Source organism: Alternaria conjuncta, assembly GCF_024043145.1.
Source record: "Alternaria conjuncta strain BMP 0040 chromosome Unknown scaffold_4, whole genome shotgun sequence".
Taxonomy (NCBI): domain Eukaryota; kingdom Fungi; phylum Ascomycota; class Dothideomycetes; order Pleosporales; family Pleosporaceae; genus Alternaria; species Alternaria conjuncta.
Window position 1 is genome coordinate 487,834 of NW_026250093.1, and position 12,402 is coordinate 500,235.

The window sequence follows — 12,402 nt, forward strand, 5'->3', positions numbered from 1 at the left end:
ACATCATGGGTCCAACTCCTTAAACGCAGATGGCCTTGCTACACGCGCATGCAAAAAGCACTGAGTACCTGCATGTAGTTCGCGATTCTAGACATGCAGAGTCTTTTTGCTGTTTGACGACGTCTCCATCGCCGACTCCCAAACACCTACAGCAGACACCACGCGCCGGGTAAACACTCGCAGGCACCCATGAACCCAGTTTGATTGTTTCCCTGTTATGCACACAGCCTGAACAGTGCACAACTGTCTTGACAAGCTTCCGTCTCCCTGCGCCTTTCCCGTTCCTGACAAGATAGCCTCCGGCAACGGCCCACAGTCCGCCGTCATGGAGATCGGGCGTGGTCCAGAGGCGGTCAGCGGTTTAGAATTCGATCTAACGGCTAGCCCGAGGTATTCATCGAATGTCCAAACCTTCGCACGAGAAGATTGTGGTGTAAGTTGGAGATCCCGGTTTGCGGGAAGAGGCTTGATCGATGCGACCCACTGTCAATACCCAACTGCCGGGTTGACGGCAGGAGCAAGGCTGATGAGCAGCTCAGATCTCATAAATGCGCCTGCTATGAACTTGTCCATCACCAGCCGAACGTCTCGTCGTACCAAAACACGTCGTGTCCCTTCTTAACCCAAATCTCAACGCTTCTCTTGAGATCGTCCGTCAGCCTCTTCGGCCCGCAGCAGATTACCGCCGTTTTCATACCCTTGCTAAACACCTCATCGACAACGTTACTTAGATCCGGCCTTCCGCTTCTGACAAGCATCCCCTTTCGCGGCTTCTCCATCTGCTCCTCCATGCTCAGCAGCTGCTCGTTCTCTTGCATCTCAATCCCCTCCCCGTCCTCGTCGTCGTCAATAGCGAACACGCCAGCCGCGCTCGCGTCGACTTGCAGGTTGGGTCCCGAAGGTCGTGTAACGTAGACCTCGACAATCTGCGGCCCTTGCAATAAACCACCCTCGTTCGCATCGGCCGCTGCGTCATCTTCGTGCTCGTCATTGGGTGCGGAACTTGCAGGGAATGCCCACTGCGTTTCAGCCAGCTTCTGAACCGCCCAAATGCACCGGATCTGGGTACCTGCAGGTGTGGGGTCGTGCAAGTCGATGATGCTGCGATAGATGGGCATGATGAACGTTGCACCAACCCCGCCAGCTACCAAAAGTATTTTGTCAAAGTCTGATAAATCAGGTAGTCGGTTGGAGGCTCCGTATGGTCCTTCGAGGGAGAAAGGCAGGATGGGAATGTCACCACCAGCTGTAGGTAGCATGGGCACATTGCTTCCCCCCTGTGACAAAGAGCGCGCCAGTTCTCCCAGATACTTGGTGTTGCCGTTGAGCGTTCTTGCAATGAGAAGTAGTTCCTTGTCTTTTGACGGGAGGGAAGCAACCGTGAAGGGGTTCGTCTTATTCGTCATAAGCCATTGGTCGTACCACGTAGGAGCTTTCCCCCTGATATGCGGTCTGCTGAGGTACACATGCTGGCCAGGCTTCCAAGTAAGCGCGGCGCTTTCTGCCGGCAGCGGGATGCGGACCTGGACGAGATTGGTGCCTGGCAGAAGTCTGAGAGTACCTTGGTACATCTTCAGACATACAGCTCGGGAAATGACATGTAATGCCTCTACCGCAAGAATCTCATACACGTAGATGCGGATATGAGATACGTGCAGATACAGGGGCACGACGATGAAATTTGCAATAGCGATATGAGAGATGTAGAACACTCGATAGTTCTTGCGGCGTATGAATCCGAGGGCAGTCGTGGAGATGGTGGTGAAGAGGATGATGCTCACAAGGCCCCAAATGACGTCCCAGTCCTTAATGCGCTTTGCTAGAAACCCTGATAGAACAAAGAAGTTCAAATACAGGGCCGTATGCATTAGGAAAAGCAGGAATGTGATGCGTCCCAGGATCTGATGCGAGGCCTTGATTTGCTCGTGGGAAAGCCGTGTCAGCCATTGCACAGGACTCCATGGTGCTCGCACTGCCAGTAAGTAGTGAATTGGTAGCTGCGACGCGCCAACTTGTCCGAAACGCTTGGTGAGATGGAGGTAGTCTACATATTGTCAGTAGTAGACGCGAACGTCGGAGATCTTCAGTCCATACCGTTCCCGGTGTGAGCAATGCAAAGATACAGCAACCACACTGTCCAGACGCTGGCTCCGATCCATTCTCCTCTTGTGCCCCAGTTCCAGCCCCGAATGACATCCTTTCGCATCCACCAGCTCATCCTGCTACATCCGGTCTGTATGCTTCGCAGCCATCCGAGCCTGTCCTTTGGCCGTTTGGTGAATGACGGTGATTTGGGCTGATCAATCTTCAACCCGGTTTTCATCACCCACGAAAAGGCGAAGCCAATCTGAAAGAGCGCAAATATGACCAGGACGGACCATTGTGCGACGAATCCATACCATTCCAGATATTCCCGGCGTTGATGTTTCTGCTCGTCGTTCAGGCTTTCAAAGTAGTACCCAAGTGCCCAGTATTGATCTGTCTTGACCTCATGGTGGCCTTTATGACGCCGAAAGAGGTCCATTTCAAAGCCCCTTCTGGACTATCAATGCTGCGTATCGCGGATAAGAATAACCCTTGCAGTAGCTAAGCTTCACAGCGTACAAGTCCTCATCAAGAGGATCGAAAAGGTTTGCCTGCAGCGCAGATTATAGAACGAATGCGTAGCGACCGAAGGAAACAAGGCCAAGTGTTGGACGGTGATGTTGAGGAGTTGTGTTGTATACGTGTGCTTGTAACGGTGCAAGACTTGGATTCGGACTTTGCTGATGCAGGGCTGACGGCGCCAGTGATGCCAGCCAATCGAAACGTGCTCAAAGCACGAGCTGAACACGTTCCTTCTGCCGTCGCTCGCTTGTTCGACGCGTCGGTGAACACAGTCTTGTAGAATGAGAGTCGAGCATCGACGAGAATGGGCGTAAATAGAGATGCGCGTTCCTGGGTCCTCAGCCAGTAGCGGTGCAGCAACCCCACCAAGCATCCCGCCTGCAACCCTGCATGTGCATGCAGTGCATGTGGTACGTATCTGCAGTTGAAGCTGCATCTAAATAGACACACAACTGGTAGACTCATATAGAACTATGAGCAACCCTTCTTCCAAGACCCCGATCTGGCTCGACTGCGTGTGTATCCGTTCGCGCTTTCCTTATTTGTAGTGCTGACCAAGGAAGGATACTGGGCATGATGTGAGTCTCGGATAAGCTCTCCCCCACACGCTGCTCATCACCACCCCAGGATGCCTACGCCCTCCTTCTCTGCGCACACGACCCCAAAGTCGAGCTGCTTGGTGTGAGCACAGTCCATGGCAATGCTGCGCTCGACCAAACCACGTACAACACCAGGGCAATCCTCGAGGCAATCGGAAGGCGCGACGTGAAGGTCTACTCGGGCGCTGCGAAGCCAATCATACGCGATGCTGTACACGCCGCTGATATTCATGGTAACGCGACCCCATCCACTCCTCATGAGTACGCGCTGACACGAACAGGCGAGTCTGGCCTAGACGGCGTGACGCTGCTCCCCAAACCCGTCGAACCAGCAGCTACCGATGTCGACCACCTCGAAGCCATGTACCGAGCGCTCATCGCTACACCCCCGAATACAGCTTGGCTGGTCTCTACGGGCACATTGACCAACATTGGTCTGCTATTCCAGAAGTACACAGATCTAGCGGCTCATCTCAGAGGCCTCAGTATAATGGGAGGTGCGGTCGGTGGCGGCTTCACGGATGCGCCAATGGGTACAGTTGAAGGAGAAGGTGAACGATTTGGCAATTGGACGCCTTATGCTGAGTTCAACGTATGCTGCCATCTACGTGCATGGTGTGGTTCGACAAGGCTAACAACTCGCACAGATATACGTAAAGATATCGATCCTTCGCATGCCTAGAGAATGCTGACAACAACAGTGTGACCCCGAAGCATCTCACTTCATCTTCTCGCACCCCGTTCTCAAATCAAAGACGACGCTGATCCCTCTCGACCTGACGCATCAAGTCCTCGGTACGAAGAAAGTCCGCCAAACACAGCTATATGGAGAAGAGATATGGGATCAGTCAGTCTCGAAGAGTGACTACACACCCTCAGCTATGCGGGCCTTGTTCACCCAGATCATGTCCTTCTTCGCTGGCACGTACGCCGAAGTGTTCTCCATAACCGAAGGACCGCCGTTACACGATCCTCTTGCTGTAGCGGCAGCCTACAATCCTAGCATATTCGACGACAAAGGTGGCGAACGCTTCCAAGTGGATATAGTCACGGAAGGCCTTCACTCGACAGACAAGTCAAAAGTTGGTGAACTTGGTAGAACAAAGGTCACCAAGCTACCGACCGGGCAAGGTGGCTGTCGTATACCTAGAGGCGTTAATCTCGATGACTTCTGGGGCAGCATCGAAAGTGCACTCAAACGTGCAGATGCCGTCAGCCCCATGCCAAAGATTTCTGAGAAAGAATTAGAGGAGGCCGGTGTTTTCAATGGAGTTGGAAAACTACAACGATGAGCGCCTAAGCGCACCGCCGCGTAAGATTATGGTAGTACAGGGAAAGTATAGAACGAGACAATATGAACATTCAACTCCAGACACTGCGGGAGTTCGCCGGATAATTCAGCCGTAACCAACGGACTTCCATTTAGCCTGATCTCAACATTCCGCGTACCTTGCAGCGCCGAGCTTGCTAATCGAAGACCACACCTTTTTACGACGGCCTGTACTGATATGACTCCACCAATTGGCGTCGACTGGTTCTTCCCCAGATGCGCACAGGCCGTGTCAGGATCCAACCCAATGGCATACCAAGCTCGTAATGAACACCATGAAATCCCGCGGTTAATCGCATCATGATCCAGACAGCCAGGTCGCCTTTCGCAGTGTTAATACTCTTATGTTCGTGAAAGCCACATCATATCGCAGTACAAAATTAACTTCCGACGTTACGTCGAGTTCTGCAGAAGAAGTCTGGCTACAACAGCGCCAGTAGAAATCTTCAATGGGTATGATGGTATACGAGCAGTGAAGATACCAAGCCCGGGTCTTGACAGACCGTCTCGGAATCGGACCGCATGCTGAGCTGTATAGAGCAATATGGCAATCTCGAATGCGGGGAATACCCGAAGAAGATGTGATGTGCACTTCACTTCCGTATAACATATGCTACGCCTCCCACCTGTAGGCTCACTATCACCGCGAAGATGAAGTCCTCCGTTTTCCAGCTGCTCCTTCCGCTTGTGCTCGCCTCTCCAACACCGGCCCCCATATATGCACACCCCAAACAGGGTTCCCATCCCAAACCTGCTCCAGGTCTCGGCGATCTCGCAAAGAAAGCTGGACTAAAGTACTTTGGCACCGCCATCGACAACGTCGTCCTCGATAATGACGAGTACACTTCGATAGCCTTCAACCGCTCCGAATTCAACCAAGTTACCCCGTCCAACGGCCAAAAATGGATACACACAGAGCCCCAACGCAACGTCTTCAACTGGACGCTCGGCGACGAGATCGTTGACCCGAGCAAAGATGCGCACCAAATGCGGCGCTGCCATACCTTCCTCTGGCACCAGCAACTCCCCGACTGGGTGAACAACGGCAACTGGACCAAAAGTAGCCTTCTCTCCGTCCTGGAAACACACATCAAAACGGTCGCAGACTACTACTGGAACGACTGCTACGCCTGGGATGTTGTAAACGAAGCATTCGAAGACGATGGCACGCTGCGCAAGTCCATCTGGCTCGACGTCATTGGCCCAGAGTACATTGAACATACGTTCCGCCTTGCAAGAAAGTACACAAGTCCAGGCACGAAACTATACTACAACGACTACGGGATTGAGAGGGTGAACAACAAGAGTCTGGCTGTTGCACGCATGATCAGCGAGTATCAACGCGCTGATGTGCCAATCGATGGTGTAGGACTACAGGCGCATTTCACCGTAGGCAGAGCGCCAACTTATGATGATGTTCGGGCTTCGCAACAGCTGTTCTCTGCCTTGGGCCTAGAGACTGCGCTGACGGAATTGGATGTTCGGATCGGGCTGCCCGATAATGCGAACAAGACGGCTGCGCAGGCGGCTATCTATGCGGACTCCGTGCGTGCGTGTGTCGATGAGGAGAGCTGTGTTGGAGTCACCGTTTGGGATTTTTGGGATCCGGTTAGTTGGGTGCCGGAGTCTTTCCCGGGTAATGGGAATGCTTGCTTGTGGGATGAGAATCTGGAGAGGAAGCCGGCGTATTATGCTATTGCTGATATGTTGAAGGAGGCGGCGGCGAAGAGGGGATGAGCTGGGAGGCATCTGCCCCAGAGTCTAAGAGGATATGCACTGTAGACTCATCGTTACAGCAGTATTCTGTCTTGCGAAATGTTGCGGGTTCCAAGTTACATGCCGCATCCTTACATGTCTATGGGCTTCTTGAACAAGTATGATTTTGCCTAGGCGATGCAAGGAATGCGCAACATGCCACGCGGATTCTCAACAAATATACCTCTATCAACCCTTGCATATCAGTATGGTGAACTCATCGAACATAGAGTGAGGCAAATTCTATGCTTGTGTAGCTTGAGCTGATGCGAAAAAAGATGAGCCTTGCAATATGGTAGAAGCTAGGAAAAAGCCATGTATTTTTATTGGGTTTTCATTGCATGTTGATGTCATCTGCATTGGTTTGGCGGTTTGTAAGACAGCGTTAAGACAATCTGGAAATCTAGTCTCAACCCGATCATCGATGAACTGCTGATAACGAAGATAGTTTTGGAGGAGGAAGTACCTGTTGGGGCTTGGCGACTGAGAATCAAGAATTCCGCTCTGCCGTACTCTTGGTGTTCGTGCGGGACGAGAACGCGGATGCATCGGCAGACAGGCACAGTGCCTGATGGGTGCTAAGACCTGTCTCCTATCTTCCAAGGCCCTCCGCTGATCTTGGATGACGGCGCAGAGGCGTGGCGTCCGTCATGGTGCAGATAGAAGACACGTGTGGCGGTGCTGTGGCTTGCTGGTTCGTCAACTGCGACGCGCATTCTGGCTGCTCAGGCACGGTGTTACAGGCAACTGATTGCATGCATCATACTTGATGTGTGTACACGCGTCTCCTTCTTGGTAGATGCATGATGTTACAGAGAGATCGGAACTAAGTCATTCGAGGCGGTGATGTGTATGTGGTTAGATGCGCTGGTTCATTAGAAACGAAGAAGGCCCGGTCTCGACGTATCACCGAGAGTACTGAGATGCACGAAGAACCCAGCTTTCCTTGTTCAGATTCAATCAAGTAAAAGTTACGTCGAAGAACGTAGACGTATGCAGTTCCCGTTTCGTTCCAGATGCACCTCGTGAGTTCGATGCAGCAACGTCTTATGCAAGATCTGCCGAACTTAGAATTGGTATGCTAAGGCATGATACAAGCCATGCAGGCGTTCGCAGTTCGCGCGATGGCTGTCATGCCCCTGAAGTACGGAGATCGAAATCCGGCTATGTTTGGAAAGAAGAAATGTATGAGCCGCTAATAGAACGTAAAATACCGCAAGGCTGCTCTGGTCAGCCTCCTGGGACCGGTGCGACTTACTACGAGCGAACTACGCACGCGGTAGGTGTGATTGCTCCGCAAGACCATACCTCCTGCCTCGTAAGCGTGCATAGCCTCAATGTGATAATCGCTCAATTCTTGGCCTACTTGCTGGGCACTTGGCGAAGAGCCAAGAGTGGAAACGTGGATGCGTGGACATCCCGCCCAAAGCTGGCGACCGTTTGAGACATGGAAACCCGGAGCCATTCAGGGGACCTTTTCGAGGGCCTCAACGTGTTGGAAGTGTACTATATGCTCAGGGAATGTCAAGGGCAGGTGGTTGTGACAGAGTTCATCTACATACGGCCGGCGCGACTACAAGGTTGACAGACTGGTATATTGACATTTGCGCCGAAGATCGAGATCATGTTGAATGATTCTACAGGCGTGTACATGATCTGGTGTGCCGTAAACATCTCGTTGAGATGAGGGGCATTTGGCAAGCATCGATGGCCCACTGCATAGAATGCGAGTGCGACAGGCCATTCGCCCGAGCCGGGAAGTCAGCAAGGCATCCGATGGGCAGTCGGGCGGCTCTGTAATCCAAGTAAATTCAAGGTATGTGGTATAGCCAGCCAACCAGCCACAGCTGTCGCCACCAGTGATGATGGGATGGCGTGACAGGAGCATGGGATCGCAGCGAGAACTGGAGTAGATTGGATGCCAATACTTCCCGCTGCTGCTCATAAGCCAAGGGCACCAAGAATTCCGCATTTTGATTGCTGTTTCGGTTGTGTCGCTTCTGTGTGAGGGGTCGAGCGTGCGGCAAGGCACCCAGCGGCGCGCGCAACAACGCCCATGGCCCTGCTTGTGCGTGGTGTCTCTGGATGCGCCGACCAGATACCCCGCGAAAACAGGGAGCGCGTACGTGAATCTGGGTCGCATGTGGTCATTTGCGAGTGACGGATGTCGGCGAAGCCATCGCGTTCGGCCAAGATGAGGGCCAAGGCGCCAGTGAGCACGAGAGTGGGGCGGCTGAGCAGGCAAGGCCGAATCACAGGACGTCTGCGCCCACCCTACACGGACCATGCCTGCCCTGGCCTAGCCCGGCAGTGCCTCGCTCATGGGCCGCGCCAGTTTCTCTTTCTCTGGGCGAATCTTCGCCCGCTCCGTTCCGCTGGTAAAAGCTGCCAACTGCCCCCGAGAACCTCTGGGCGCCCTCTCCTCTGACTTTGCTCCACGACCCCAGACTGCCCCTTCCTTACCGTAGCTTAACTTTGCGATAACTGTCATCGCTCTGCGCGGTTTTGACTCTCTCACCCACATTTCACCCTCACCATTGTTGGTAACTGCCAGCACCTTCGCCAAGACGATGAGCGAGGTTCAGAATACAGTGCCCGCAGCGGCCACGACTCCTCAACAGCAGCCCCAGGGCACCCCCATCCAGCAGAATGCTCCAACGCCCGCCTCAGTCTCTGCAGGCTCGGGCGACCAGCTTACCTGCCAGTGGCAGAACTGCGGCGACCGTCTTCCCTCTGCTGAGCAGCTCTATGTAAGTTCTTCGCCAAGTGTGCTTAGCGACGGCTGCATACCGCGCCGCGACGCGTAGAACACTGCCATTACTCGTCTTTGCAGCTCGCTGACTTGCGTGCAGGACCACGTCTGTGAGCGCCATGTTGGTCGCAAGAGCACCAACAACCTGAATTTGACCTGCCAGTGGGGTAACTGCCGCACCACCACGGTCAAGCGCGACCACATTACTTCCCACATTCGCGTGCACGTGCCGCTGAAGCCGCATAAGTGCGATTTCTGTGGTAAGGCGTTCAAGCGTCCTCAGGATCTGAAGAAGCACGTAAAGACGCACGCCGACGATTCCGTGCTACTCCGCTCCCCAGAGCCCAACCGAGGCGGTCCCCACGGCGCCCAAGGCTACCCGGGCCAAAACGGCAAGCGTAAGTACTCCTCACATGACTTGGTCGATCTCAACTTCGATCCATGTCTGCTACCCAACTTCGATCATCCTCTAACAGAACATGCAGTTGTCGCTGACTTGCAGGCGCTTGCTGCCACAGCGAGTGGATACCAATATCCTGATGGTGCCCTCGGCCCCAACGGAGGTTACGGCCAGCAACACCCAGGTGGTGCCCCAGCCGGATTCTACGGAGGCCCACCCCAGAACTCCGCCTATGGCCCTGTCTACTATGCTGTGAACCAATCGCAACAGCTCAACAACGACTACGAAATCAGGAAGCGCGCCGCGTATGATGCGCTCAACGAGTTCTTCGGAGACGCCAAGCGTCGCGCCATTGACCCAACCACCTACTATGATGTCGGCCAACGGCTCATGGGTCTCCAAGGTGTTCAGCTTCCCGTCCTTGGTGGCGGTGGAGGCGGCTACCAGGGCCAGGGCATGTCTGAGTATGGCCACGGCGGCTCAATGGTTGCTCAAGCACAGCACCCACCCATGCACCACCCCTACTCTCTGCCGCTTCCCAACCTTAGGACCAAGAGCGATCTCTTGAATATTGACCAGTTCTTGGAGCAACTGCAAAGCACCGTCTATGAGAACCCCAACCACGCTGCGGCTGCTGGTGTGGCCCACCCCGGACACTACGTTCCTACCGGCGTTGGCTACCGCTCCAGCAACTCGCCACCTGGCCTTTCGTCTAGCCACTCTCAGTCGTCTCACGCCACTGCCATCGGATCCACCAGCGCTGAGACCCCTGCTCTGACACCAGCATCCAGCGTGCTATCATACGGATCTCAGCACTCTCCCGGTGCGCAGCACTCTAACAACGGTGTTTCTCCCACATCAAGGAGTTCGATTGGTAGCATGTACCCTACTCTACCATCTGTCAGCGCGATGTCAGACATGTCAGCTGCTGCACCATCTTCTGGACTTGCACCAGCGTTTGATTCTGATGGCCGTCGCCGCTTCTCTGGTAACCTCCTCCAGAAAGCCGCTCCGGACCGATCAGAGCACGACTCCATGGATATGTCAAGCGACGGTGCATCGCCCAAGGATCGCCGGGATTCTGAGCAAAACAGTCTTCACCATGACGTTAACCAGTTGGCTATCCACTCGCCCAAGGTTGACCCTGCTCTTCGCTCACCAAGCATTGCGTCGTCAAACAACACAGAACAAGGCGACCAGTCTCAGCAATCCTGGGTTGAGAACATCCGAGTTATCGAGAGGCTCAGGGCGTACCTCAAAGACAGACTCGAGTCGCATGACTTCTCTGACGATGAGGAAGACGTCAAGCACGATCTCGAGCGCCGCATGAGCGACGACGATGCACACAACCTCTACCCCGTACTGCGCGCTGTACAAGAGGGCCGAGAGTAGTGTTTCTCTTCTTGGGCGGGTTCAAGATGCTTTATGGAGTTCAGAAGGGAATGATGGCGTCAAGGAGTTAACCAGGCTTGGTGGCATCATCAGGGACGATGGCCAATAACTGTTTCAATCGGTATAGCGATGTCTTGTTATGTTCTTTCACGGCTGCCGTTAGGGAATAGGCCCTCCGGTAGCATGTTCAGCTTTCCACTTGTTAGTAGCAGTGTGCGAATATCACGATTATTCAAAGTTTCAACTCGAGGATTACATGACATTTATGTGATTGACTGACATTTGAGCAGTCGTCGCGCAACTAATATGCAGACCATGAAGCATGTGTAGAAGATCATCATACCCAAGTCGTCTTTCAAGACGGTGGCATCTGCTTGGCAGCCCGCGTTATCAATTTGCCAAGCTTATGACCAATTCCGACCCCACACTGAATCTAGTAGATCGTCGTTTAGACAAGCCGTTCCCCACGTTCCTATCAATCCAGAACATTGGGCGCGGATTGATATGGGTTCGCATGACCCACTCGGAGCCGCGTACCACATGCGCATGTAGCAACGCCCAACCTCTCCATCCATCTTCCGGGTTTATCATCTCTCTGGTTTACCATTGACAGCTTCTGCGCACCTACGCTCAATACAGCAAACTCCAAATCGAGGCTATAAGCCAATACTGGGAGCATCCGATCACGATGGCCTACGGACGCGGTGGTGCAGGCAATTACTACGCGGCGCAGGAGCAAAGTAAGAAGGTTGCCGAAGTGAGTCGATAATGATCACGCATTCTCAATCCTATATGTTCTTAGGTATGCTCACCGTCAACACAGGACGTCGAAGCCAACCGCTCTTCCACCACTGCCGCTGCGCAACCTTCACGCGACCCTCCACAAGTGCAGCCCTCCAACGCGTCGCAAGACTACGCACACATGGGTCGTGGTGGTGCCGGCAACTGGTACCAGCCCACCGAGCTCCAGAAAGAAGGCACCTTTACGCAGGCTGCTGATGCAACTGCTATTCCTACATCATCGAAGCCACAAGTTAGCACGCCGTGGCATCCAGAAGGTCAGGAACTTCCCGTTGCAAGGAGTGGGAGAGGAGGCGCCGGCAACTTTGTGTGGAAAAGTGGGGAACAAACGAGGGTACAGAGCCAAGATGAAGAGAAGAGAATTGAAGGGCTGAGGAACGAGGTGGAGAGAAGTGTTGAGGCGGGCTTGGCGAAACCGCCTGGCGCACTACTTGGGAAGGAAACGCAGAAGGGCTGGTGAGCTGTGGACTAGTATCCGGTAGAACATGCGCGAAGTCAGTGCAGGGTGATTTTGACATTGATGTGGAAAACATTCCATTGCGAAACAACGAAGCCCTGTCTTGTGCGCTGTGCGCCAGTTGTGCCTCACTGCAGCACGTCAACCTAGGAGCCCTGGAGAAACCTGAACATCCTATAGCCTACACTAAGGCTAGCTTACCCACTTCCCATGTTTATATCTCAATGTAGTGTGCAGTCTCCCACGTGCCCTCACATCTCGTGGTTCCTCATGACGTCGTTTCCTGTTCGGGACGTTAAGGCCCGTGCG

At 53.7% G+C, this 12,402-nt stretch overlaps 5 protein-coding genes across 5 annotated transcripts; 4 read left to right on the top strand and 1 right to left on the bottom strand.

The window, feature by feature from the left end:
* Positions 1-572: 572 nt before the first annotated feature.
* Positions 573-2,524, bottom strand: J4E85_002975 (uncharacterized protein; the record flags this gene model as incomplete). The annotated part of the gene is made up of 2 exons (XM_051467248.1): positions 573-2,044; positions 2,095-2,524. 2 exons carry the CDS (start codon positions 2,522-2,524, stop codon positions 573-575), a joined length of 1,902 nt encoding a protein of 633 aa, XP_051328407.1.
* Positions 2,525-3,080: 556 nt separating this feature from the next.
* On the top strand, positions 3,081-4,498 carry J4E85_002976 (uncharacterized protein; the record flags this gene model as incomplete). Its single annotated transcript, XM_051467249.1, has 4 exons — positions 3,081-3,122; positions 3,235-3,439; positions 3,488-3,798; positions 3,908-4,498. The coding sequence occupies 4 exons, from the start codon at positions 3,081-3,083 to the stop codon at positions 4,496-4,498; spliced, it is 1,149 nt and encodes a 382-aa protein (XP_051328408.1).
* A 689-nt stretch (positions 4,499-5,187) lies between these two features.
* J4E85_002977 (uncharacterized protein) lies at positions 5,188-6,273 on the top strand (the record flags this gene model as incomplete). Its single annotated transcript, XM_051467250.1, has 1 exon — positions 5,188-6,273. One exon carries the CDS (start codon positions 5,188-5,190, stop codon positions 6,271-6,273), a length of 1,086 nt encoding a protein of 361 aa, XP_051328409.1.
* A 2,588-nt stretch (positions 6,274-8,861) lies between these two features.
* On the top strand, positions 8,862-10,835 carry J4E85_002978 (uncharacterized protein; the record flags this gene model as incomplete). Its single annotated transcript, XM_051467251.1, has 3 exons — positions 8,862-9,041; positions 9,144-9,441; positions 9,529-10,835. The coding sequence occupies 3 exons, from the start codon at positions 8,862-8,864 to the stop codon at positions 10,833-10,835; spliced, it is 1,785 nt and encodes a 594-aa protein (XP_051328410.1).
* A 688-nt stretch (positions 10,836-11,523) lies between these two features.
* On the top strand, positions 11,524-12,096 carry J4E85_002979 (uncharacterized protein; the record flags this gene model as incomplete). Its single annotated transcript, XM_051467252.1, has 2 exons — positions 11,524-11,592; positions 11,659-12,096. 2 exons carry the CDS (start codon positions 11,524-11,526, stop codon positions 12,094-12,096), a joined length of 507 nt encoding a protein of 168 aa, XP_051328411.1.
* Between the last annotated feature and the right edge of the window lie 306 nt (positions 12,097-12,402).